This window comes from Alternaria metachromatica, assembly GCF_023757995.1.
Source record: "Alternaria metachromatica strain BMP 0045 chromosome Unknown scaffold_16, whole genome shotgun sequence".
Lineage (NCBI taxonomy): Eukaryota > Fungi > Ascomycota > Dothideomycetes > Pleosporales > Pleosporaceae > Alternaria > Alternaria metachromatica.
Genome location: NW_026055507.1, coordinates 38,421 through 64,373, shown reverse-complemented (window position 1 = coordinate 64,373; position 25,953 = coordinate 38,421). Strand labels below are relative to the sequence as shown.

The following is a 25,953-nucleotide window of genomic DNA, read 5'->3' as shown; positions in this document are numbered from 1 at the left end:
GTCTGATATTCAAGATGACCTCGTGAGATGATATGGCTACGTAAGTTGTTTGAAAAGATTTTCTGCATGCCATGCAGGCAGCAGGATAGTATTTATCCGGTCGTGATAGTCATCTGGTTCTCTACGGTTTTCCGTTGTAGTACCACGGTTCCAGAGAAGACACTCCACCAATCTTGACACATCGGGAGGAACCGGCTTGAATACCGCCAACTCAGCCCCTCACACAGTCTCTTTGCTGAATAATTGCTGGTATTCACTTCTGCCTTCGCGACTTGTAGTTGCCATAGCGACTAGTCACTGTACTAGTAGATATGTAAGAAGAAGCCAAGATAAGAACAGCCATTACTACGACTTGTCAAAGACTAGAGCGCGAATTTATCCAACGGAAGTACCAACAAGATGAACAGAGATAGGTTCCGGTAAGCCGCTTGCATCTACTTCTTCCCATCCATCGCTGACTCTACACCCAGCTTTCCCGAAGCCCCGGATGCAATCAAGTTGTACATCATCGACGCCGCTTCTAAACCGATCGCGAGGTACACCGTCCGTAGCTCCAACCTAAATACTTCCGGCTTTCTTCTTGCGCTTCTACAGGATATCAGTAATGGATCGATTCAAGTACCCTGGAACGGTTCCCTTCCACATTTCGAAATGTACTGGCTATGGCTGATAAGCCATCAAGTCAAGACGACATCGGAACTAAAGCGGACCATTACAAACAACCATACCGGAGGTCAGAGGACTATGCCAGGCATCACCACGAAAGAAGACTACGCCGATCTGCTCCGCTGCTGGGAGATAGGCCTTACCTTCAAAGACACGTGCTTCATGGACATGATCGCCTCCTCGATTATCGACCGGCTGAGGGCTTGGGCTGAAACTACTCCCTCTACTTCGTCGCCACCCTTCATTTACGCACTCTTGTCCGAACTCGTCCGTAGCATCTACAGTCGTAGTAGTCCTGAGACGCCTATTCGCAGACTGATAGTCGACGCCGTGGCTTACTTTGGGCGAAACGGTGATTTTGTACATTTTGCTAGCGAAGTTGGGTATCCGATGGAGTTTGTCAAAGAGGTCATGCTTGCGTTGGGTAAGCGGAAGGAGATGCTAGAGACGCTGGCGCTTGGGGGTGGTGGGCAACCGAAGAGTATCTTGAAGCAGAGCTCTGGCGGCGGCGCGAAAGTGGTCAGGTTCGGAACCGAGCAGCAGGGCGGTGGCGGCGGTAGCAGTGATCGTGTACAGAAGGAGGTTTTCGCGGAGAATGAGTGTGCGTATCATTTACACACAGAGGTTGGGGCGCCGTGTTGGCGGACAAGCGTATAGATCGTGCGCTCAAAGACAAGCTCAGAAGTCAGATATGGATTCAAGGGCAAGATACGACACGTATCAGAAGAACAGGAACATATCATAGCCAACGGAAGGCAGGCAAGAGCGCCAAACCAACCACGTCTCTATTTCATCACCACCACGACTATCTAGTATCTACTACCACCAAACTCATCTACATGCTTTCTAAGGATATCATAGCTCTCGCAATATACGCTCACCAACAAACCAACACAAGCGAATGACGTGAAAAAATGCTGTAGAAAGATGCATGCTTATGTGACTGACGTCTACTCAAACGACCATCATATACACAACCAAAAAGGAAACCACCGGGACCCGCCCAAGCAGCAATGACGATGCGTGAGTGGATGACCAGTGGGAAGAGAATAGACAACGTTCCCCTATCCGTCATATACACATCCACCTCTTTCGCAGGCAGGCAAGGGTGGTACAACCTACAAGAAAGGCAGCACCACACCCTTCCTCATCGGACTGCCCCTGCCATCCACCGTGCTGCCCTCAGCACTGTATCCAGAATCGCGATCAACGTCGTCATTATCAAAGTCGATGTCGAAATCTGGTTCTTTTTCCTCCTCAGCTTCCTCGCCATCCTCGTCCCCGTCCCACGCTTTCTGTGTCGCGCCGCGCGAGTTCCAGCGGAGCGTGCGACTGATGCTATCGAACCACTCGGTGGGCTGGGAGAGGACGGTGGGGAAAGGGTACTGGGACGCGGCGATGGTGACGTGGTCGCCCTGGCGGAGCTCGACGCGGCCCTTGCCGTCGAAGGCGCAGTAGGCGGTTGCGCGCGACTTGAGGGGCACGGCGATGCGGAGGAGCATGCTGTCGTTGAGGAGCATGGGGCGGAAGGAGAGGGTGTGCGGGCAGATGGGGGTGAGGAGGATGGCGGGGATGTCTGGGTGCACGAGCGAGCCGCCTGCGGAGAGGGAATAGGCGGTTGAGCCCGTGGGCGTGGAGAAGATGACGCCGTCGGCTTGGACTACGGTCAGCAGGTTGTTGTCGCCGTACAGCTCGAGGTTCGAGACGTAGGGCGATGGGCCGCGGTCGATGACGAGCTCGTTGAGGACCTCGAATTGCTCGGCTTCAATGTGCGATGGTGAGCCCTGGGCGGCGGCGTTCTTCTGGTACCGGTATACCGTGCATGTGAAGCGCATGCGTAGGTTCACGCGCATACCAGTTTCGCACATGATCTTGTCGAGCGCGGGCCTGTACTGTGCGAACTCGAAGTTGGTGAGGAATCCGAGGCTGCCGAGTGAGAAGGAGAGGATCGGTGGCACGATGCGCTGGAAGAGCCATGAGGTGAAGAGGACAGTGCCGTCTCCACCAAGAGTAAGGACAAGGTCGAAGATCTCAGGGGTTTCCCAGCATAGATCTGGCGTCCACCAGCGAAGCATGTTCTCATAGCGTTTGTCCTTGGCCAACAGCGAGGCTGCGTCGAAGCGCTTCGACTTGCGCAGCTTGTGGTCTACGTAGACATTCACTCCCACGTCTGAGCCGTAGCGCGAGGTCGTCATGAGCCATTCTGCCAATTCGCGCGTGAGGTATACAAGGTTGTTATCGCGCGCCTTGGTGACAATCATGACATTGCGCACCGTCATCTTGATGGGTCGGCGCTGCAACTGCTTCGAGACCTCACGGACGCTGTTCGCGGTCTGCATGAGTCGCGAATGCGATATCGTGTCGTCCTCGGCATCGCCCATCTCTTCCATGACCTTTCCAAGGTTCACAGCCTTGTCAAACTTCTTGTGGAAAAAGCATGGTGATGCGAGCGCAGCCATCTTGCTGGCGGAAAGGTCGGCCGAATGCAGTTCCAGCTCGTTGAGCGCCTTTGCGAGTTGCGAGTGCGTGATGCTCTTTGAGCGCGCACTCTTCCCTGCACTCTCCATTATGGCGGTGTCCATGGACTGTGACGTCGACGATGGTGGTGGCCGAGACTGCAACGCCTTAAGAATGGTCTGGCGGGGGATCGCAGAGTCGATGGAGCAGGCGTTCTTGCGGTGCTTCCGGATGCGATGCTCGCCAAAAGAGGGCACGCGCGGGAGGACGGAGAGGTTCTCGATGGACGAGGACTTGGTGATAACGGTGGGGTCGTCGTTGCGGGAGGATTCGTCCGAAGTCAGACTGGCTGGATCTTGTGTTGCAGCGGGCGTACCGCCAATTTCTTGCGTTACTACCGATGCATTATACGGCGCGTCCTGGGGGCAGTGGACGCTGGTCTGCGGAGGCTGTGGAGACTCTGGGCGGGTGGGATTATTAAATGAGGCATCGGCATCGACGGGGTTAAGGTCGGAGAAACTTGAGTTGGGCGCCTGTGGGGACAGGAGCGGATGAACCTTGGCCGGACTAAACGGCTCCCCATTCTGGTATGTTGCCGATAACATCGTCGCTTGATTCTGTCTTAGTGATCGAGCTTCGTTAAGCGCGCTTGGTGTGCAGGTTGGCGAGTGCGATATTAATCGGCGTCGTTATTCGGTTGCGGCGGCAAGTGTGTTCGCAAAGTATGTACAGCGAAAGATGAACGTATCCAGACAGTTCGGTCAAAGGTAATAAATGCTCCAGGCAAAATGAAAAGGAGAGGAAGGAAGCGAGGGATTGTACTACTGCATGGGCGCGAGTCGTAACGTTGTGTGATGGCTGCTAACGGTGATCGTGTAACCCGTCGTGGAAGTAAAGATTATATTGAAGGAAGAGCCCGGCTCGACCTTGTACAGAAAAGAAGAAGAAGAAGACGCGAAGTGTGCACGACGGTGTCGTGGCCGAAAGAGCGAAGGCGCAGGTGGGGAAAGAAGGTGGTGCAGCTTGAGGCAGGTATTAGGCACGATGCGAGACCTACTATATTCACTCTCCGTCTCAATGACATCTCTGCCACCGCCATTATGGAGCAGTGCCACATCACGATCCCATGCGCCAGCCTCAAACCAAAGATTCCGCCATCTGTAGCGGCTAGCCCACCGGCAACGTTGTGACACTTCGCGTGTCACAAACTCGTGGGTCCACGCCGGAGCATCTGCCAAACATAGAACGACGCTTCACCCCAAACCGCGATCTTGACACAGATCACAACGGCCCAGAAGTTCCTGTCATCCTGTCTTCGCAGGCACGCTCCACAGCATGGCCACACCGCTGGATTGACAGAATCCTTCGATGACCCTGAGGTTCGTGGTCGAGAAGCGCTCGCTCACCGACGGGTCTCAGTTGTCGGATCATACCGACACCCTCCGTGTTTGATCCACACTTCGTTTACAAAGCCACAGCGGGTACTACAGTCAAGGGGAATTGTAATCGTGATTCAGTACGAATCGCATCACCGCAAAAGTTATGCCATCTGTCGGCTGTACTAGCGAGATCATTTGGAGGACGAAACGACCCAACGTGGCCTAGTCCGCAGCCAACAGTAATCGGTTGCTTCGAATCTTCATCTGGTACAGGAGAGTTTTAGACGAGACAGCTCACTCCTCGCTAAATGTAGACCTCTTTGACACGTCTACCGGGCGATTGCGGACTGCATGACATTGCTGCCGTTAGTACCGATGGCCCACAGACCTCATACGCCGCGCATGGCTAAGACATGGAATGGAAATGTGGCAAGCGTGTACGGCACACGTCGCGTGGAACATTGAGTGAAGTGGGCTCATAACCGCTACCGACATGGTTGCAGGGCCCGTCTCCGTGTCGTTCCCGTCCACTCACAGGCCAGCGACTGTGTGTTTGCCTCAGAGCTCAAGCTGGTTGCTGAAACTCGCGCATGATAACAGCCTGCCCAGGCACCATTTCTCACTAAGCGTCCGAGAGCCTCAACTGCCGATGTCCTGGAAGTTGGACGCATTGTTGTGCGCTGGCAAGTGGGGTGCGGTCCGAAGCGCAAGAGGTAACCAGGCGCTTGTGGCTGTCATATCGCCGGGTTGGTGTAGAATGTTAGTAGTTAGCAGAACAATCACGCCTAAGCGTATGCAGTCGGAAGTATCGATATTTCGTTGGGTATGACTTTACAGTCTTTTGATATTCATCACATATCGTGGTATCTAGTGAGGTCGTAACGAAAAGAAATTCGACAAGCCAGACGCTTATTGGAGAGCCTTGCGAGCAAATGTGGGCAGAACGAAAGCCGCCTCGTGGATCTCCTTGCTGTAGTACCTGCAAAGCTGCTCCTCCTCTTCGGTAGACCAGCTGCGAAGGGGCTTCTTGAGGTCGCGGTTGGCGTCCTTGCTGCAGACCATGAAACCGATCTGGCCAGAGGGGTAGGTGGGGATGGTGGTGTAACCGTACTCGACGTTGGGGAAGACCTCCTTGCAAGCCTTCTTGAGGTTGACAATGAGGGGCATGTGAAGCCATTGGTTCTCGGCTATACAAGAATGTTAGCCATTGACCAAAGCAGCACCTTTCCGGCGCATGGCGGTCGAAAAGTGGACGTGAACTGAGCGGACTAGGAGAGGGCTTACAACCTTGGGTGGTAATGACACCGCCTTCGCGGAGCGCACCGTTGAGCAACTCGAAGTAGGACTTCTGGAAGAGAGCCTCGGCGGGACCCTCTGGGTCGCTGGAGTCGGTGATGATGACGTCGAACTCGCCCTTCTTGTCCTCGAGGAACTTGAAGCCGTCGCCGACGATGGTGGTGGTCTTGGGGTGCTCGAAGCCGACAGACATGCCGGGGAGGTATTGCTTGGAGAGGCGGATGACAGCCTCGTCGATGTCGCAGAGGGTGGCCTCCTTGACACAGTCGTGCTTGACGACCTCACGGAGGACACCACCGTCACCACCGCCGATGACCAAGACCTTCTCGGGGTTGGGGTGGGCGTTCATGGCCAAATGGGTGATCATCTCCTGGTATCTGCTCTACTATTAGCTATTGTCCGCGTTTTCCCATCCGGTTGTGACGTACGAGAACTCATCGCGCTCGGTGCATTGAATGACGTTGTCGAGGACGAGGACGGTACCGTAGTTGGTCGACTCGAAGATGAGGACGTCCTGGTACTTGCTCTTCTCGTGGTGAAGAACCTCCTTGACCTGGAGGGTCATGGCCTGGCCGGGCCACATGCCGGAGATCTCGCGGAACCAGCCATCTACACCGAATGTCAGCAATTGAAGTGTTATAAGTGTATGACTGCTGTAAAAGTCGAGTTTACTTACCCTTGATGGTAGGGTGTTCAATGGCAGGCATCTTGAAGGATTTGTGTGTAGAAAAAGGTGTATAGAGTAAAGGTGATCTACGGGAGTAAACAGCAGATTGACAGAGCTGTCGCCGGATATATATGGGGACCTTCAGGTTGGCGGAGTTTTTGCTGGTGTTTGCGTTGGGCACAATTTTCTAGGCCTATGCACGTCACTGGTCGCGCGCGCCGTACCTGCCCCGCCATCCCCCACCATCATCCCGGGAAGGTCCAGCCGCAAGGCATCTACATTGGGTAGCATTATCTCCATCTCACCTCTGCACTTCATGCTGCCATCCCACGTCCCTCCTTTGCGTGATTTTCGCGGGCAGACGGCGCGGATGCGACACCGAGTTGATGTAGAGGGTGGCTAAAGCAGTGCTGACAACGAGGGCGGCCGTCAGCCTGCAAGGTTCATACTAACACGCAAATGGGTGTAGACTGCAGGTAGGAGGAGCATAAAGAGCCGGGGCGCAACGCTCACAATGAGATCAACACGTTGTTTCATTACCACTGGGTATCACTCAGAAGCGGCCCAAACATGACCGAAGTCGTCCCAGTGCAAGATCCAGCCCAGGAGGAGCGCAGCAGAGTAGAGCAAGTCGTCGCGACCAAGGCATATGTAAAGGATCCCGAGCTACTACCATGGTACACGAAGCAACTTGAAGAGCCCAGTCCGGAGACTCGAGATCTGTTTGAAGGATACAGCAAAGTACCATCAGCGGACATCATCACGCATATCAAACGTGTGAGAGATGAAGCATTCTCGGTCGTGAGTCTAGTCTGCCATGCACAACAAGAGCGAGCTGTACTAACGATCTTGTAGTTCCCGTATCCTTGCTTGGGAAATTGGGGTTTCTTGAACTTTTCCATCGAGAAGAACCCGGCCTACCAGGAAGTCCTCAATCGCATTAAGGACGGGGAGCAATTCCTCGACCTTGGATGTTGTATGGGCCAGGACATCCGCAAGCTGGTGCACAACGGCGCGCCCTCGGAGAACACGTACGCGTCCGATGTCAAAATAGACTTCTGGGGCTTTGGCTATGATCTGTTTCTTGACAAGTCAACTCTGCAGACACGTTTCATGGAAGCCGACATCTTCGACGCCAACTCGGAGCTGAAGCAGGTAGACGGCAGGATCAACATCATCAATGCCGCCTCATTCTTCCACCTGTTCGATTGGGACGGTCAGGTCAAAGCAGCTAAGCGCGTGGTCCAACTGTTGAGGCCAGTGGCTGGAAGTCTCATCGTTGGACGCCAAGGGGGCAAGCCTGAAGCCGGCAGCTTTTCACACCTCATGAAAGAGCAGACTGCTTTTTGGCACAATCCAGAGTCCTGGGCGAGGATGTGGGAGCAGGTTGGGGAGGAAACTGGAACGGAATGGAAGGCTGAAGCTGTGCTTGGTGAAGAAGATCTATCGAAGAGGATGAAGACGACGCTTGTGCCTCCGGGTACTAGATTCATGACCTTTACTGTCCGTCGGGTGTAGCGGCTTGTCGTTAGGGGTAGTATTTAGTGTTGATAGATATAATCGTTGCTTCATATGCATTTATCCTCTATCTATTGACATGATAGTTGCTGCCACATGGGGATTGCGGAGCAGCAGCCAATGAGCGTCATGCAGGGTCCGAGCAGACAGGCCAAACTCAATCTGGCTTCAACACGATTGCATCTCCAATCCATAGCCCATTGATACCAAATCTCCCCGTCGCTCACTCAATAAAGCCACCTTACACATACTCCAACCATGGACCCCTACTCGCCCGAAGGAGGTTCGTGAAAGCGCCGGCCACGCCAGCTCAAGCCCCGCTAACGACCGTCCAGAGCTCATAAACATCCACTCGGCCTTCCATGCCGGCGCCTACCAGCAAGTCCTCGATTTCGACACGTCGTCCTTTTCCGCGTCAAATGCGCTGCCCGTTCGCGTCCTCAAACTCCGCAGCCAAATCGCACTGGGCCAAGCACAAGCCGTTTCCAGCGAGCTCGCATCCGAGAAGACTCCAGATCTGGTCGCAGTAAAGCTACTGGCAGACTGTGAGCAGGGCAAAGACGTAGTGGATCAGGCGAAGAAGCTGGCAGAGCAACATGGACAGGAGAACCTGACGGTGCAGCTTTGCGCGGGCATCGTCTTGGAGAGGGCGGGCGAGACGGAGGCTGCGCTTGATGTGCTGAGCAAGCACCAGGGCAGCTTAGATGCGTACGTTAACAGTTCCTATGTATGCACTTTGCGGAGGCATGAAGACTAACCTTCTCACAGAGTAGCACTCATTGTACAAATCCACCTCCAACAAAACCGCACAGATCTGGCCGCAAAAGAGGCCCAACGCGCACGGAAATGGGCACAAGACAGTCTGCTAGTGAACATTGCTGAGAGCTGGGTTGGCATGCGCGAGGTAAGTCCCTAAATCCGGCTGTCACATGCCACAACACTGACACCACTCAGGGCGGCGAGAAGTATCAGTCCGCATTCTACGTCTTCGAAGAACTAGCCACGACCGCTCAATCCACCTCCCCACACTCGCTCGTCGCACAGGCCGTATCGGAAATCCACCTCGGCCGCCTCCCAGAAGCCGAAGCCGCTCTCCAACAAGCCATTTCTATCGACGGCACCTCAGCCGACACAATCGCAAACCTCATCGTCCTCAACACATTGCTTGGAAAGAAAGAAGAGACTGAGCAGCTGAAATCACAGCTGCAAACATCGGCCCCACAGCACAGGGCAGTCGCAGATTGGGCGAGCAAGAAGGCCGAGTTTGCCAGTGCCGCCGCCAAGTACACACCAAAGTTCGAGGTTGCTTCATAGGAGGAGGACGCTTTTGCGCACTTGGTGTCTACAGGAGTGGCGTATCAAGACGTGGATGCTATGCAATGTGGGCCCAATATCAGGCCTGGAGAGACAACATTCGACGGCGCTACTTAGGAAAAGCGGAATGCCACGACTGTGGAACGAAATATCACGAATATGTTTACGCATCCGACGGTGCAAGACTTGAAGGCTGCCGGTACGTGGGCATCCGATAGCGATGATGAAAATGAGAAATATTACAAGAACAAATAGACGACATTGCAAACATGTGCGTGTAACGCACATGCAATGGTTTGGAACGGAATTGATAGCAATCCAAACGCCTGTCACCTCTACACCCCTTTGACATTCCGGACACCATACAAGCATGCTACTGTCTACCCATGTCACTGTTATCTCTAGCAGCTGTCAAAGCTACCGAAATATTTACCCAAGGAATCCCTCCGGTTGCAGAGAAGAGAGACGATTTAAAAGCACTGATAGTCCTTCCACTAACTCAGCTGTACACAAGAGTGTGGGGGCGAAAATAGGTATGCCTCAGCCTTGCATGATATCTCGAATCCATATCAGGAAGGCCCGTGCACCAGGGTCCTTCACAGTCACTGTGGGGTAAACGTCACGATAGCATAGTCCATCCACTTCACATCAACAAACGGAAAAATACCAAGTGTATCTAATCAAAACGTATGTGGCTTCATCTACTGCCTTACTCAATATCCTCTCCACACTGACAAGGCTGAACGTACCTAGGTAGGCAGTCCCTCGTGTAACACACATCTGTGACATCACACCACCTACGCCCGTCAGCACTTGAGCCTCACCCCGCAAACAGCCAGCCGACACCGACGCGTGTCTACCTAGTTTAAAGACCTAGGCTCCCAGCAACCCGGGTTTAGAAGCAATGACCCACCGCCATCCCAGGGCTAGTAGTAGCATACCGCCAGCTCCACGGCACGCATCATCATGTCTTCGCTACTAGAATACCGACCTCTAGCTCAGGACGAGTTCCGGCTGCTCATCCTTATCCCTGCAGTGTCCATAACAGCCCCACTGCGAGTGCACGTTTTCCACGATAATGTGTACAACCCCGAAGCTTCCTACGCCGCACTATCGTATACCTGGGCGTCCAAGCTCGAAGGAAACGACTACAATAGCAACGACGTACTCGAGTCTGTGGATGTAGACGGACACGAGACGTTTCTGCACCAGAACCTAGCCAAGGCACTGCGATCTATTCGCCGTGAGGTCCCGCAGTGTATCTGGGCCGACGCGCTGTGCATAGATCAAAACAACATCCCTGAGCGCAACGTCCAAGTCACACTCATGCGACAAATCTTCTCCAACGCAACGAATGTGTGGGCTTGGCTCGGCCCACCGGCGAAAGGAAGTTATCTAGCCATGGACTTCCTCGCCAACCTAGCCAGTCGTGCTGATGAAGAAGGCATCGGCCCATGGCTTGGAAACGAAGGCATGCACCCAGATACCTACCCCACATGGGAAGGTCTCCGGGCCCTAATGGCGCGAAACTGGTGGAAAAGAGCCTGGATAGTACAAGAATTCGCGCTAGCAAAAGACGTCGTCTTCATCTGCGGAACGCGCCGTCTCTCCGCTGACGCCCTCGAAGCAGCCGACCACCTCATCTTCATGGAATTCACACCTTCGAAGAACGAACGCGTGACGGCTTTGACACGCGCCGTGGACATTAACCCCCGCGTCCTCGATCCAGCGCGCAATCTCATGAGTCTGCGTCGAAGACTACAGGAGGGAGAACAGCTTTCCGCGTTAGCGACGCTGCAGATGACGAGGTTGACTAATGCGACGGATCCGCGAGATCATTTGTTTGCCAAGATAGGGCTCTCTGGGACGGAATTGGTGCAGTTGTGTCCGCCGGATTATAATGCCCAGGCGGAGGATATTTGGTTTACATTTCTCAAGGAGTTTATACGGCAGAAACAGGATCTTTATGTTGTTTGTCTGGCGGGAATGCAACCGCGGACGTATAATAAACTTCCGTCGTGGCTGCCGGATTGGGGGCCGTCGAAACCGCAGTATATGCTCTGTTCGCTGTTGACGGGGAGGCAGTGGCCGTTTTTCGATGCGGCGAGTGGTGCGGCTGCTGTTGCGACTATTTCGAGCGAGAAGATGGAAGAGGGTATCTTCCTCAGGTGTAAGGGACTTGTGGTCGATACTGTAGACGGCGTCGCGGGCGATCCGTGGTGGACAGACACGAAAAACCCGACGTCTCTCCGGCAGTCGAAATGTAAGAAGAATGCGTATGGAACGCAAGTCGGTGCGTTTGAAGCGTTATTGAGGACAGTCACCGCCCACACGAATCGTATGGGTGCTTGGGGTCCTCCTCCATCGGAATTCAACACCATCTTCGCGAAACGGTGGCACGAGTTGAGAGAAACGACGGCTCCATACGAGGCTGATGAAAGTCAACCCAAGACGCAATCTCTTCCCCTTCCGTTCTACATGCGTGCGTCAGGTTTCGAGCGTGCATGGCGCAGTATGCGCAATTTGAAGTTGGATGGCGTGGAACTACACGAGCATGTCGAGGCGGGTTTGATAGACGCACAGAATAAAGCGTCGAGTTCGGAAGCCTCAGGAGAGGAAGGGCAAGTCGATTTCTCGATCCCGGCACCGTTTCACCCGCTGTGGACTGCGCTTGAGCATAGCGCTGGTCAGGTTTGCTACGAGAGGTTTGTTTATACGACTGAGGGAGGGTATCTCGGGGTTGGTTCTTCTACTGTAGAGCCGGGGGATAAGGTTGTTGTATTGCTGGGGTGTAAGGTACCCGTGGTGTTAAGGCCGCTGGAGAGAGGAGGCTATCAGCTCATTGGGGAAACTTATTTGGATGGTGTTATGTATGGTGAGATGACGAAGGATATAGGGCAGGGTGGGTCTGCTGTGCCGGTTGAGGATCTCGATATCTTTTAGGCGTGAAGAGTCGTTTTTGTTGGGCTTCCTTGGTTGATAGCTGCATCCATAAAATGCATGACTGCCAGTACGACGACTAATCCAGTAGCTACTGTATATTGGCAGGCTCTCGCGAGGCTTTGAGCATCGGAAGCGAGATCTCGGCCCTAACGATGTACGCCAACGGTGCTCTACCATATAGGCTATTTCCAAAGTTGTTTTGTCAGCTGCTGGAAGTCAAACATGTCTATGCGGGCATCTTCAGTACTGTCAGCGTGCAAGATCTTGGGACCGTTTGGAGAGGTCTTAGCAAGGCCGCCTACTGTCTTCACTCAGCCTCAGGCACGCCGCCAGAATACTAAGATCACCACTACATCGCGCGAACAAACACCGCATCGGCCCCGCGTCTGCGAAAAAGGCGGATCCAAAAAGACACGCAAGATCCACGTGAAGCGATTAGATAGGCAATCTTAGAACATCCGCATGCCCGCGCCGCCACGCCCGAGCGGTCAACGGCATGCGCAATTTTTACCAAAAACCCTTGCATACACAGGATGACATGTACGTGCCGTGCATACGGGAAAGTCATCTTCCTGACAGACAACAACCCGTGCGGCATGCGTGCGCAGCTGCACGCAAGAGCAAGCAAGCCAGGACCTGATCGACGCGCCACGCGCATTTAGCGGTAGATCAACCACGGCACCGGATCTGATGGAATTTCACCACACCTTCGCGCGCCTCCATCACCGCAGTCCGAGAAAGACCATTATTCTCCGGACGGGGGGCGGTGAAAAGACGCATGATGTTGCGTAGGGAGAGGGATAATCCTACTTCTAATAACACATCATACAATCGCGTTATCTGACACGTAACTTGCTGAGACAAGGGGGGTTGCATACCTGCAACTCCAACTGTTAGTGGCGCCCGGGAGCTGATACATCCGGAGCTCGATGGCTCCATCTTGGAACGAAGCTTAGCCTGGCTTGCCAGCCAATGCGGGACAGGCTGTGTCTCCATCCGTCTGCAATTTGCAGCTACCTATGCCCGTTGAGGTAATGTGGGTGGCTGATTCTGGGACGGATTCGGTATCCTGGAGTGCAGTTGTGTGGGTTGGGATGATGGGTCCTGCTGCACGGCGCATTTTTGCTGTGTGTTGCGGCCAGAGAGGGCGCGTTCGGCGGCCGAACGTAGGGAATGGGTCGTAGAGATCCCGCGCCGCAAATTTGCCTTGCGGGTGGATGTGTGGAGAGGGAGATTGTGTGTTTGTTTGCCGTTATAGATCGGTATCTTTTGTCCTCACGTTGAAGTCGCGCATACGTTCGTTCGTTGTCCTTCGCTGTACATTCCCCGAATACCACGCTACCCAAAGGTTCCGCTCCGTCCGCTTTCGGAACCGCCGCGCCAGAAGCATTTCGTCATGTCTGAGGTCAGGATAGACACCGACTGCGCATTCGACGTGCAAACACCATTGTTCGAGAAGAAAAAGATGGTTGTAGGAGTACCGCCGGTGTTTGAGAGCCTCACGAAGCAGCTCGACAAGATTGTAGAGCAGCCACTACTCGGCCCGAAGACCAAGTTCCCCGCAGGTAGGAAACCTACTGAGTTCTGGTGGCGAATGTAAATTGACCAGCTGGATAGCTACATTTGCGTTTGCGCGTAAAGATGTATCAGGCAGGCGGCTACCGCAGGCTATTGCCCATCGAGGGTACATGGCTAAGCACCCCGAGAACACTATGGCCTCGTTAAGAGGAGCAGTCGAAGCGGGCGCAGATGCTCTTGAGACAGACATACATCTGACGAAAGATGGTGTAGTCGTATTGTCGCATGTGAGTTGATCAAAACTTAGCCCGATCGTATACTGACTCTTGTGTAGGACAGAAACTTGAGAAGATGCTTTGGCAGGCCCGAAAAAGTTATAGATTGCGACTATGAGTTTATAAGCAAGCTGAGAACGCTGCAAGCACCTCATGAGCCAATGCCTCGTCTTATTGATTTGCTCGAATATCTTGCGCAACCTGGGTTGGAAGACATCTGGGTTTTGCTCGATATCAAGGTATGTTGTACTAGCCGAGTTGTACAAGCACTTGCTGACGCGATACGATACAGCTCGATAACGATGCCGACGATGTGATGCGCTTGATTGGTGAAACAATCAACAGCGTGCCCGCTGCTCCATCCAGACCGTGGAGTAAGCGCATTGTCCTCGGGTGCTGGGCAGCCAAATTTCTTCCGCTATGTTCGCGATATCTGCCGGGCTTCTCGATTTCGCATATTGGCTTCTCGACACTCATTGCGTCACATTTCTTCAGTGTGCCGAATGTCTCGTCCAATATGGCCCAGGCCATCCTCATGACGCCATGGGGCAAGATGTTCATTCGGCGAGCTCAGGGCGACGGTCGGCCCGTGTACGGATGGACGGTGAACTCGGAGAGCCGGATGCGTTGGGACATACGGCAGGGCCTTGACGGCGTGGTGACGGACGACCCGAAGCTATTTCTGGAGGTTCGGAGGTCATGGCACGAGGGAACCCAGGACGGCGTGACGCTGCTGATGTGGCTGGATGTGCTGCGGTACAACTTCTTCTGCATGATCTATACCTTTTTGTTCCAGTGTTATTTTGGGTTCCAGGGCAAGTCGTTAGTCAGGATACGGGAAGAAGAGGAGGAGCAATAGACTAAGTACGCGAATATCAAGAACAACATTCAGAAGATATAGTGTCGTCGTGAGAGTGGCGAGTATCTGGATTGGCATGGTGGAGTCACCTTATGCAAGAAAAAAGCTGAACAGGTCTAGAGCCTACATCGACGCTAGGTCACCTATCTTGTAGGTTTTCACGTCGATGTAGGCTGCAGGCCTGTTCAGTATTTTTCTTAGTTGACGTGGAGTGAAGGCCATGGTGTTGGGTGGTCTTGCGTGGAGAGCTATGACGGCAGGGTCCAAATATTTGGCGACCCGACGCGTGCACCCCGCCCAGAGCGCGTTCGCATCCCACCACGTCGCTGACCACCACCACCATGCCCAGGTACGCGCGCGTATATCTCAGACTGCGGTCACATGGTGTAGCTAATCGGTATCAGAGAAATAATAACACTGCAGGCGGGCCAGTGCGGCAACAGCGTCGGGCAGCAGTTCTGGCAGCAGCTGTGCCAGGAACACGGCATCAACCGCGACGGCAACCTCGAGGACTTCGCGACCGAGGGCGGCGACCGCAAAGACGTATTCTTCTATCAGTCCGACGACACCCGCTACATCCCCCGCGCCATTCTTTTAGATCTCGAGCCCAGAGTGCTCCACTCGATCCAGTCGAGCGCCTACAAGAACATCTACAACCCCGAAAACTTCTACATACACAAGGATGGCACCGGCGCCGGCAACAACTGGGGCATGGGCTACAGCATGGGCGAGCAGGTGCACGAGGACATCCTGGATATGATCGATCGCGAGGCAGACGGCTCCGACTCGCTCGAGGGCTTCATGATGCTGCACTCCATCGCTGGCGGCACGGGCTCGGGTCTCGGCTCCTACATGCTCGAACGCCTCAACGACAGGTTCCCCAAGAAGCTCATCCAGACATATAGTGTCTTCCCCAACACGCAGGACGGCGACATAGTGGTCCAGCCATACAACAGTCTGCTGAGCATGAGACGGCTGACGCAGAATGCAGACTCCGTGGTAAGCTGCCCAGTGTACTCGCATATGTTCATACTGACCTCCCAGGTTGTCCTCGACAACGGAGCCTTGACTAGGATCGCTGCAGACCGACTGCACGTTATGAACCCGTCGTTCGAGCAGACCAACCAGCTGGTGTCTACCGTCATGTCCGCCAGTACCACGACCCTTCGTTACCCCGGATACATGCACAACGATCTTGTTGGCATCGTCGCATCGCTCATTCCCACACCGCGCTGTCACTTCCTCATGACTTCATACACCCCCTTCTCTGGCGAGAACGTAGAGCAGGCCAAGACAGTTCGCAAGACAACCGTCTTGGACGTCATGAGACGACTGTTGCAGCCTAAGAACCGCATGGTCTCCACCAACCCCACCAAGAAGAGCTGCTACATGTCTATCCTGAACATCATCCAGGGAGAAGCGGATCCCTCAGATGTATGTTCCTTCCTATTGACCGCTTGAATCTAGCTCACTGACTTTTCAGGTACACAAATCGCTTATGCGCATTCGCGAACGACGTCTCGCTACCTTTATACCCTGGGGCCCTGCTTCCATTCAAGTCGCGCTGACCAAGAAGTCGCCCTACGTGACCTCCTCGCACCGCGTCTCCGGACTCATGCTCGCAAATCACACGGGTATCGCCACGCTCTTCAAGCGCATAGTCGCACAATACTCCACCCTCCGTAAACGCAACGCCTTCCTTGAAAGCTACAAGCGTGAAGTGCCCTTCAAGGATGGTCTCGGCGAGTTCGACGAAGCTAAGGAAGTCGTTCAGGGTCTGATTGCAGAATACGAAGAGGCTGAGGATGCCGACTACTTGACCAAAGAGACGGCGCCGCCTGCAGACGAGGAAGCTGACAAGAGAGTCGGCTAGAAGTCACCTGAGCAATTATTGGATTTGGCATCGGCGTCATTGGATGGTGCAGTGGAGTCAAGGGTACCCGACTTTCAAGTCTATTTCGCGGCGTTGGCGGACATGCAACGTAGGCTACAGACCTACCGTGATTCTGAAATTTATCATCTTCCACATTCTTCGAATCGTCGTACCGATTGTGGTCATCATGGTGGAAGATATCACGGCTCTTGCTAGTTCTGTAAGGGCGGACTGATTTGAAGAGAACGCCAGGAGTTTGTATGGTAGCGAGCGCAAGATAATCGATCCATCGAGGTCTACCACGGATCGCTAATTCAAGAAACCAATCCACTGACTGTGTGGTTGTAGGCATGTAGCAGATTCACCGTGGTACCGTGACTGGAAAGCTGTGGTGATTGTCATTCTCTTGCATTTCTATTGCTGACCCAAATCACTTCAATGGAAATAACCACAGGTCAGTGCGTTGGAATCCACGAGTGAACAGCAAGGCTTCACTTCTATACGTATAAAGTGTACGCAGTCCTCTCCGCATAAAATACGTCGTAGTAAGTCAACTGTGCCTACTCGCCTACGACTACACTCACTACCAAATCAACCAACCACAGAAATACACAACACCCCGTAGGAACAGCCCAAGACACCAAAGCTTTCACCCAAGATGTTCGCGTTAAGCATCCGCTCCATCACCAGCTCTAGAGTCGTTGGTCCCCTAGCCATCTTCGCCCTCTCCACGCAAACCCGCACCCTCTACTTCTGCGGCCCTAAGCAAGGCGATCACGATGCAGACCTACCCATCTCCGAACACTACCACGCGCGTCTACGGACATCTGATCTAAAACCAAGATCCACCGCAGACTCCCCACAAACTACTACGCCCACCCATCCTACCCCTCCACCCACTCAGCCTACCACTACAACAGACACAATCCCCACCCTTCGTATCTCCGTCACGCACGCGCCACCACGAAACTTATCAGCCCGGTATACAATGCCGTCTGCCAACAAGCACGAGATCGAGAATTTTAGGAAGGCGTTTGGGCAGATGGAGGCCGCAACTCACGATGTGAACACAGACTACAATAACACCCTCGCCATTATCCAGGAGATTGCAAGGCTGCAGTTTGAGCTTAGGAGGGGTCAGGTAGAGGGGAAGCCTTTTGAGGAGTTGGAGAAGATTAGGAGGGAGATTGAGGATTTGAGGAGTGTGTTTGAGAGGATTGGGAGGAGGTGGGGTATCTAGGCTTCACGTTGACCAAGAAAAAAACTTGAACAGGCTTGCAGCCTACATTAACATGTAAGCGTAGAAGACAGATGACCTAGCGTTGATGTAGGCTCTAGACCTGTTTAGTTTTTTTTTTCTTGTGTGAGGTGGCTTGAGGAATATAGGGCGGTGTTGGAGAGTGTGGATATGTGTGGTTCTATAAAGATTAGTCGCGCAGTAGCTTGGATGGAGTCTTGAGATCACCATGAAAGTCATGTTTGAACAGAAATGAACGTTCTTCGAAACTAAAACCAGAATGCAAAACGATGAATGGTATACAGCACATTTCCCACCTCCTTCCAACGCAAGAACAACGCCTCTCCAAGCCTCACTGCCTCTCATATCCATGCGGCAATCATACATCCCCCTCAAGCCCCATTCTTATAACCCAACCCCCCAGCCTTAACATCAAACTCAATCAACTCATCCAATCCACAAACCTGAAACAACTCCCGCGGGCCATACCTCTTCCCATCCCCCTCCACACTCTCCACATGCCCCGCCTTCATCTGCTGCACCGCCTTCCTAACCGCAGGATACACCACCTCGCAGGCCAGCAGCGGGAAAATAGCAAGTTTATACCCCATGGCCTTGCATTCTTCGACCGAGAAATCAGGGGATACGCCGCCGGGGACGCTGTTGAAGAGACAAGGTGTGGGAGATAGATCGGAGCATATGCGCTGCGCGTCTGAGGCGGTTGTCACGCCTTCCAGAAACGCCATGTCTGCGCCTTGAGCGACTGCCGCACGGAGACGGCGTAGGGCTTCTTCGTACCCGAATCCTTGCAATGCGTCCGTTCGAGCGATGATGACGATGTCACCGCCACTTGCCTCGCGCGCTAACCTCGCAGCCCGGATCCGCGCTTCAAATTCCTCGATGTCGACGAGTTGCTTGCCGTTGAGGTGCCCGCACCGCTTACTCACGATTTGGTCTTCGAGGTGCAGGCCCGCGACGCCCGCGCGGATGTACGAGGTTACTGTGCGGCCGACCATGACGGGCCCGCCGTAGCCTGTGTCTGCGTCGGCGATTAGGGGGGTCGACGGCGAGAGCGAGGCGAGCATGCTGGCGTTGGTGAGCATGTCTGTGAAGGTGGCTATGCCCATGTCGGCGGCGCCGAGGCGGGACATTGTTGTTCCTGCGCCTGTCTGGACATGTGTTAGCTGGGTTGGTTTGGTGTTGTTTGATATCGTGGGGGGGATGTTGGTGGATATGGAGATGGGGAGATGGGGGAGACGTACCATGTATAGACAGTCTACGCCTTCTTGGAGGGCTATCCGCGCTGTGAAGCCATCGTATACTCCGGGACAAGAAAGGAACTTGTTTGGATCCGCGAGCATGCTTCGCAGTTTCTCGACGGCCGTCATCTTCCTTTCTGTTTGTCCTGCTTTGCTGGATCCCATACTGCCTTCTCTTCTTTCGCTTTGATAATGCCGATAACAACGATAACCCAGCTCTTTACTATGTATGCGCGACCAACTCTTTCTTAATACCAAAAGCAGCAAATGCAATCAATTCAAGGGGTATAGTGTCCTCGTCAGGCATCAAAACGAGCAAGAAGGTACACCCGACAGCCTGACTTTAGCCCGCTGAGACTCGGCGTCTTGCGTATACACTGTGGCGGGCCGCAACAAGTAAGGCTGGGCTACCCACGAATAGTCGACCAGATGCGGCAGCGATGGCCTTACGTACCCGTCCTGCGAACTAGGATGCTGTCAACCCGAAAAGCGACCGCGGATTTGGGAACAGTATCTAATCATTATCAACCAACCGGACCTAACTCCTACAACCTTTATATAGAAAATCTAATAGCTGATCTCGAAATAAGCATGAAAGGGTAATAAGATAGTAACCACACCACTTCTTTTCAGTTGAGAACGAGGCTACGCCGCAGATAGGCAGACCCGGGTATGCCATCCCCCCGTCTTTCTCGGCCAAGTACTCCGTAGCCATCTGTTTTGATCAAAGATCTTCTTTTTTGCGATGGCGAAAGCGAAAACACTTTCTCGGATGAACATTCAGCCAACCCTATAACATCCAAAATAGTGAAAAGTGCACAACCCACAAACGTCATATCCACACCCTCGAGACGACGCGCAAAACACCAAGCGAAAAGCCGCAGCCGTGGTGGTGACCACCCCCGCAACAAGCCCTTGTTCCTGCTGCTGACGTAGTGTGGTGCCGATGTTCGCCGGCAGTTTGACCGGTAGGAGCGCCATGCTTGTCCCTTCTCACTGGTCAGACAAGACTGCGAAATTCAATTTCGCCGATGTCCATGGTCGGCGCGTTGAAGGCGGGAGGCGATATCGTATGAGAGAGGATTTGGAGGATGGAATGCCCCGTTGGGTATGCTGGCCGATGCCGAAGTCTCCTGGGTAGGCGAGCGAGCGCATGGGGGGTTGGTGAGAGGGGTAGACTGGGATTTAAAGTGAGCTGGCGGCCGGCATGGCGGTTGCTTTGGTGTTTTGTGTCGGTTCCTCTTTCCTCCTCCACCTGGGTACACGCCTTTGGACTGTGGTGCACAAGGCGCCGCTAGTGGCCCATCAGGGTCAGGCTGCGCGACGAAGGCACTACAGGTGATCGCACCCACGTTTTGCTTTTTGCTGCAAGGTTCGTCTTGTACCTGTCGGACTGTCCCCACTGGAAGAGAAGACCCTTTGTTATCATATACGCCTTGGTAATTCATCTTCATCGCGTTCGGAGTTCGTTCGGTCAGGCCGGCACACCACCCCAGCTCTTTGGCGTCGCGCCTGCTCCCAGGAAGATGCAGCGTGCATCGAAGCGATCGAAAAATTTGCGCCACCGCGATCCGTTCCTGGACTATCGTCTAGCGGTGTTACCGATCCCGCGATCGCGATCCCGAATCCAGATGTCTACGTTTGGGAGGTCTTCGTAGACCGTATGTGGCGTCTGCAATGGACGATCGGGGTAAAGTATATTCCATGGCATTGCGTATCTGAGTAGGTATACGGTATCTGAACGCTTCAACTCCCGCACCAGGCGAGAAACCGCTATTATTACTCTTCCATCGCGTCCGATTCATCCCCTCACGCGGACCCTACAACGTCTAACCGTAGGTATATCCCATATTCGGGGCGCCTCCAGGCCCTGGTGCTGTCATCATTGGATTCATAGGGCCAACCGGCACATTGGGCATTTCCGCATTCGAGAACTCAAATCCGGCCGCCCAGTCGTAATCGGGAAATTGATCAAGCATTGGCGGCACTCCATAGTCTGGACCTTCCCAGGCATCGAAGCTCATTACGGACGGGTCCTGTTGCATCTGAGGATTCACCAAGCTGGGGTCGAATTTGGTCACTGGGAGTTGTTGTTGCTGTCTCATCGCAGGATCCGGAAGTTGCTGCTGGTGCTGCTGTGGGTGTTGTTGTTGTTGGGATGGGTATTCTGACATGTTTGTTAGTTAAGAGCCCGTCAGACTTGACGTAAGATGCTTACGAGGTGGGTTCTGCTGGACGTTCTCGTGCGATAGAGTTACTTCGTCGCCGTACGGATTCTTCATGTTGCTGAACTCTTCTCGCCAGTACCAGAACATGTCGTAACTAATGCTCATGCTCAATCGCGTCCTCAGCCTTAGATATAGCGATTCCACACGGCCATCCTTCTTACGGAACACCTTATCGCTACCCCACAAATCCTTCATGATGTGCGCAGTTCGGAAATGGATATCTCCTGGTTGTAAAGAGACGTTCTTGAGAAAATCATACGCCTGTGAGAAAGCTCGCTCGCCCGCAAGCACATCCAGATGTTGAGCAAGCGGACTTCGAACAAGTCTAAGAATGGTAAACCCAGCCAGAGTAATAGTTCGGTCAATGAATGATTGCGAGACAGAGGGTAGGAAGATCTTTTGTGTCGTCTGCATTGTCGAAGCGGACTGGATAACTGAGATGCAAAGGGAATAGAATCGTGAAAGACCCTCGGCATCGGGTCCAGGGTTCGTAGGGTGGGCGAAGAAATGGAACGCCATTACGTGAATACGTGCACAGCTGAGTTGCAGGGTATCTATTTCGTTAGCTCAAGTTTCGAAAGAGCCGGGTCAGACTTACCGAGTTCACTTGGAGAAGATGGGGCCAAGCTGAGGAGTTGCGAGTCGAATATGCCAATCAATGATCGTAATACACGGACATCACAATGAATGGATTGTAAGTTGGTCTTGCCCATGGCAACCATGGCACGCATGAGGATGATGTAGACTTTGTGCAGGAACTGCAGGTCAGACGGGAGGTATGGAACCATGTCTTCACGGTCTTGTTCATCGCCATCGAAGAATGACTCAGCAAGAGGTGGTATACCTTCAACACAGCTCGTTCTAGATAAGGTTAGCGTATGTCACAGTATTACTTCTTTTGGAGACCTCACCTTATGGAAACGATGACGCAACACAGCCAGAGCCTGGCGCGTTGCACCTTGAGCGACTGGTCCTTCTCAAGCGGCGTCCTAGCAAAATCCTGGCCAACACCTGCTATGTGCAGACCAATTTGTGTTGCTAGATGCACTGCCGATCCACACATGAGGTGTGTCGTATCTTTGTACATTGAGTTGGTGGGTAGTCGCCATGTGCACAGAATTAGTAGACCTTGGATGATCGGAACTTGTGAGGTGCGTAGCGCCATTGAAGAGAACGCGAGCTGGGTGATGGGCTGACTCGTCCTCTCTAGGACTTCGTGTTCAGAGTACCGCCGCGATCCCGTGACCACGATAGTCCAAAACAAGAACGGCGATTGGTCATAATAGTCATTCGGCCCTATTGAAGGGTCCAAGATAGGAAAGAGCGGATGGTATTGGGTGAAGTAACTGCGGTCATGTTAGCATAGATAAGAACGACATCCTGAGTCAACGTACATGGTGAAGCAATCGTCAATCCTCTTTGAATCGAGCAGGTAGCCGTCAATCACACGCGGTACCGTGCCATGATGATCGGAGCCTTTTCGCGTCGGCGGCCGCGAGTCGAAAGCTGGTGACATGGAATCTGATGCATCTGTCCTTCCGGAAGGATCAGAATATGTGCCCGAAGCGTGTTCAAGCGGACCGTAGTTTTGCATGTCGACGGTCGGCGATGCTGTCGATTGCGGGTAGTTTGCATCGCCAGGATTCTGCCCCTGCCGCATATTCCATCGCAACTCTTCCAATTCGCGTCGCATCTCTGCCTTTGTTTGGCGCAGGTTCCTGGTTGACGTGGGAAGAATGCGGCATTCGAGGCCCATCTTCTTGCAGCGGCCGCATGGGTCATGCGGTACCTTGTGCTGCTCGACATCACATCGGATCTGGCAAACAAATGATCAGTAAACCATCTTCGCCATTGCGGACGTTGTCGCGATGCATTGAGGTGGGGAAGTACCTTTTGCTGTCGGCACTCGACACATGCCTTCCGTCGCGGAGTGGTCATGCTGGCCTGATTCATCTAGTAGGTATCCACAGGGAGTTGGCGAGCGGCAAGCATAGACTACTATAGTATTCCGCGTCTCAATCGGCGAAAAAAGGCATATAAGAAGGTGTAAGGTAGGAACTTCGCCATGAACTGAAGAACCACACTCGCGATTAGCACCTACGTCGTCATCAGGGCCTGTTGCAGCGGTGCGAATCGGATGGCGGGGGAATGGGACCGAGTAAAGGACCGATGGTGATCCTTTTCTCAGCAAGCACGTCTCAAAGTTTTTTCTCAGCGTCCCTTGGCTTCTCGCCCTGTGCTAAATGTTTCTCTTAATAATGTGCCATGCTAGACGACGCTCGTGCGCAATGAGGCTAACAGGCTTTGTTGTCTGTGTGGAAGGAATGCATGTCGAGACGCACGCGATTTTCATCGGGACCCACTTTCGCGCCTAAGCCCATGCGGACCTAGTGTTTTGCGTAATGCTGTCTGAGCACTGCACTACTTGCATGGCCGGCCGCCATGTCATGTCGAGTGAACGCATCTCTTACACTGTCACCCAAACAGTCCATCTGTTGGGCACTCAAGCTTTTGTGATCACCGTGGCGCAGCCGTTTTGCCACGCCTAGCTGGGGAGCCAGCCACGGCGGCCCTTCTCTCCGCCGCTGCTCTTCACCATCAACCACCTCACTCTGCCAGCCCTCAAACGTGTTTGGTGGGTCGAGTCAATGCAGTCGTACCTGATCCTCATCTTGGATGACACCCCTTGCCCACATCGGGCCTAGCAGGCACGAACGTCCCAGTAGCTTCACTCCATGGGCGGGCGCTACCCATCCGGTGTCGACGGCTCAAGTTCGCGTTTAGAGTTCGTACGAAGCCACTTTGCCAGGCATTCGACTCCGGCATTGCACTCGTTGCGCCACATCGAAGCGAATGCGACGTGAGGAGGGCTGTGTGCCATGACAATGCGTCTGTGGCTGCCGCCTGATTCCGCCTCAAAAGCAATGAACGACAGCGGGATTTACTGACTCTAGCACCTTCACACGTGGACTACGGACGCTCATAGCTCTGCCTTGGCCTCCTGCAATTCCCAATGATCGTCTAACACATGATCGCTGTGCGCCAGCCGCTTGCTCGGAACGGCAAAGCTGCCTCGCTATCATAACCAGCTCACAACACTCGTCTCGCTGTCCAAAACAGCTCATTCCACTTCACCGACTCCAAGCGCGCGCATGGTTCCCCTGGTCCTGGCGAGACTCACCATCCCCACACACACTCCTTCCTTTCTTCCATACCTTCTAGCTCAGGGTCTCTCCGCAAGCCACCTCGCCTTCGTAGGCAAGTCGAGCGTCCATCCCCACCAGCTCCGCGGAAGACAGATGCAGCGCAGATCGCAACGGACTTGCAGATCAGCTACACCAAGTAACCTCATCCTACCCATGGCCAATGAGCGTGTGACATCGCTATCTACCGCACATCGCGTACCAACAGCCAGCAGCGCATACAATTGCAAAGGCGGAGCAGGGCGGGGATGCCGGGGAGGATTCTCGGAACAGGATGTATCCATCCTGTCTGCATTAGATTAAGCACAGCCCGTGTGGTGAAGACGCTCGGTCGGGTTTTGCGTCCAAGTCCGCAAACAGAAGTCGTATCGTAGGACTTGCATGTACCTTGCAAGCTGCGACAACTCCAGACTCCGGAGATTTTCTCGTGACGTTGTCTAGCCACGTTCTTTTGTTTGCTTTTTCGAGGCGGAGTAACGGAACTCGGAGCCTCGATCGAACCCACATGGCACAATGTAGGGAACGGTACCGCTTGCTTTTCCCTCAGTTCTGGGCCACTACCTCGCCGTTCCTGGAGCTGTCCCGTGTCTACCGAAGTGAGGGTGTGGGTTAGGTCCCGTCGACCGAGGAGAAACACAGATACCGATAATTTCTCCCGTGGAGTAAGTGGTGCCACGAGACACACTCAGAGTGCAGCTACTTTCGCTACCACTGAACACACACATCGATTACATCTCGAGACATTTCAAAAGACTCCTGATCCACTGCAGTAGGAGCATTCTGCATGCGAATGCAAATCTCTACACAGCCTCCGCTAGATTGCATCTCGAGGTGCCTCCTACCACGATTATGGCACACGACGTGGTATGGAAATCTCCGCTTGCGCTGTTGTCCGGATGGTTCCATGAATCAGCTGCCAATGTGGTGTACGTACATGGCGCAAAGAGCGCTTAGCCTACCCGATGGGTCGACCCTTCAGCACCCAGATACTGCGCAAACAGGAAAACGAGTCCAGAACCACAATATGGTCGGCGTCCAGATAACGCCTCTCACTGCAAGATACTGCGCAGGCAAAGGAGGCAGATCTAGAGCCGACATATCGACCGTCTCAAATCAACGCCTCTCCCACTGGAATGAGAGCCTAGAACTACCAAGTCGGCGAAGGGAAACAGGAAATATTGACAGTGTATCTCAAATTACAGATCTCGTGATCCGTCAAGCTTTGCCTCCACCCAAGTATCGAGGAGACGCTCGCTACCAG

The 25,953-nt window shown here is 53.6% G+C and overlaps 10 protein-coding genes across 10 annotated transcripts; 6 read left to right on the top strand and 4 right to left on the bottom strand.

Moving 5' to 3' along the window:
• Window positions 1-399: 399 nt before the first annotated feature.
• On the top strand, window positions 400-1,323 carry J4E83_006814 (uncharacterized protein; the record flags this gene model as incomplete). Its single annotated transcript, XM_049333724.1, has 2 exons — window positions 400-419; window positions 471-1,323. The coding sequence occupies 2 exons, from the start codon at window positions 400-402 to the stop codon at window positions 1,321-1,323; spliced, it is 873 nt and encodes a 290-aa protein (XP_049186980.1).
• Window positions 1,324-1,784: 461 nt separating this feature from the next.
• On the bottom strand, window positions 1,785-3,728 carry J4E83_006813 (uncharacterized protein; the record flags this gene model as incomplete). Its single annotated transcript, XM_049333723.1, has 1 exon — window positions 1,785-3,728. One exon carries the CDS (start codon window positions 3,726-3,728, stop codon window positions 1,785-1,787), a length of 1,944 nt encoding a protein of 647 aa, XP_049186979.1.
• A 1,683-nt stretch (window positions 3,729-5,411) lies between these two features.
• Window positions 5,412-6,505, bottom strand: SPE3 (putrescine aminopropyltransferase; the record flags this gene model as incomplete). Its single annotated transcript, XM_049333722.1, has 4 exons — window positions 5,412-5,689; window positions 5,787-6,175; window positions 6,227-6,407; window positions 6,475-6,505. 4 exons carry the CDS (start codon window positions 6,503-6,505, stop codon window positions 5,412-5,414), a joined length of 879 nt encoding a protein of 292 aa, XP_049186978.1.
• Window positions 6,506-7,035: 530 nt separating this feature from the next.
• On the top strand, window positions 7,036-7,983 carry J4E83_006811 (uncharacterized protein; the record flags this gene model as incomplete). Its single annotated transcript, XM_049333721.1, has 2 exons — window positions 7,036-7,266; window positions 7,321-7,983. 2 exons carry the CDS (start codon window positions 7,036-7,038, stop codon window positions 7,981-7,983), a joined length of 894 nt encoding a protein of 297 aa, XP_049186977.1.
• Window positions 7,984-8,241: 258 nt separating this feature from the next.
• Window positions 8,242-9,297, top strand: J4E83_006810 (uncharacterized protein; the record flags this gene model as incomplete). The annotated part of the gene is made up of 4 exons (XM_049333720.1): window positions 8,242-8,266; window positions 8,319-8,691; window positions 8,752-8,887; window positions 8,938-9,297. The coding sequence occupies 4 exons, from the start codon at window positions 8,242-8,244 to the stop codon at window positions 9,295-9,297; spliced, it is 894 nt and encodes a 297-aa protein (XP_049186976.1).
• Window positions 9,298-10,263: 966 nt separating this feature from the next.
• J4E83_006809 (uncharacterized protein) lies at window positions 10,264-12,240 on the top strand (the record flags this gene model as incomplete). Its single annotated transcript, XM_049333719.1, has 1 exon — window positions 10,264-12,240. The coding sequence occupies one exon, from the start codon at window positions 10,264-10,266 to the stop codon at window positions 12,238-12,240; it is 1,977 nt and encodes a 658-aa protein (XP_049186975.1).
• Window positions 12,241-13,636: 1,396 nt separating this feature from the next.
• J4E83_006808 (uncharacterized protein) lies at window positions 13,637-14,892 on the top strand (the record flags this gene model as incomplete). The annotated part of the gene is made up of 4 exons (XM_049333718.1): window positions 13,637-13,805; window positions 13,858-14,045; window positions 14,093-14,272; window positions 14,326-14,892. The coding sequence occupies 4 exons, from the start codon at window positions 13,637-13,639 to the stop codon at window positions 14,890-14,892; spliced, it is 1,104 nt and encodes a 367-aa protein (XP_049186974.1).
• A 341-nt stretch (window positions 14,893-15,233) lies between these two features.
• On the top strand, window positions 15,234-16,765 carry TUB4 (gamma-tubulin; the record flags this gene model as incomplete). The annotated part of the gene is made up of 4 exons (XM_049333717.1): window positions 15,234-15,241; window positions 15,297-15,891; window positions 15,937-16,326; window positions 16,376-16,765. The coding sequence occupies 4 exons, from the start codon at window positions 15,234-15,236 to the stop codon at window positions 16,763-16,765; spliced, it is 1,383 nt and encodes a 460-aa protein (XP_049186973.1).
• A 1,629-nt stretch (window positions 16,766-18,394) lies between these two features.
• On the bottom strand, window positions 18,395-19,363 carry J4E83_006806 (uncharacterized protein; the record flags this gene model as incomplete). The annotated part of the gene is made up of 2 exons (XM_049333716.1): window positions 18,395-19,171; window positions 19,265-19,363. 2 exons carry the CDS (start codon window positions 19,361-19,363, stop codon window positions 18,395-18,397), a joined length of 876 nt encoding a protein of 291 aa, XP_049186972.1.
• A 1,727-nt stretch (window positions 19,364-21,090) lies between these two features.
• J4E83_006805 (uncharacterized protein) lies at window positions 21,091-23,245 on the bottom strand (the record flags this gene model as incomplete). The annotated part of the gene is made up of 5 exons (XM_049333715.1): window positions 21,091-21,428; window positions 21,480-22,043; window positions 22,088-22,350; window positions 22,401-22,835; window positions 22,884-23,245. The coding sequence occupies 5 exons, from the start codon at window positions 23,243-23,245 to the stop codon at window positions 21,091-21,093; spliced, it is 1,962 nt and encodes a 653-aa protein (XP_049186971.1).
• Between the last annotated feature and the right edge of the window lie 2,708 nt (window positions 23,246-25,953).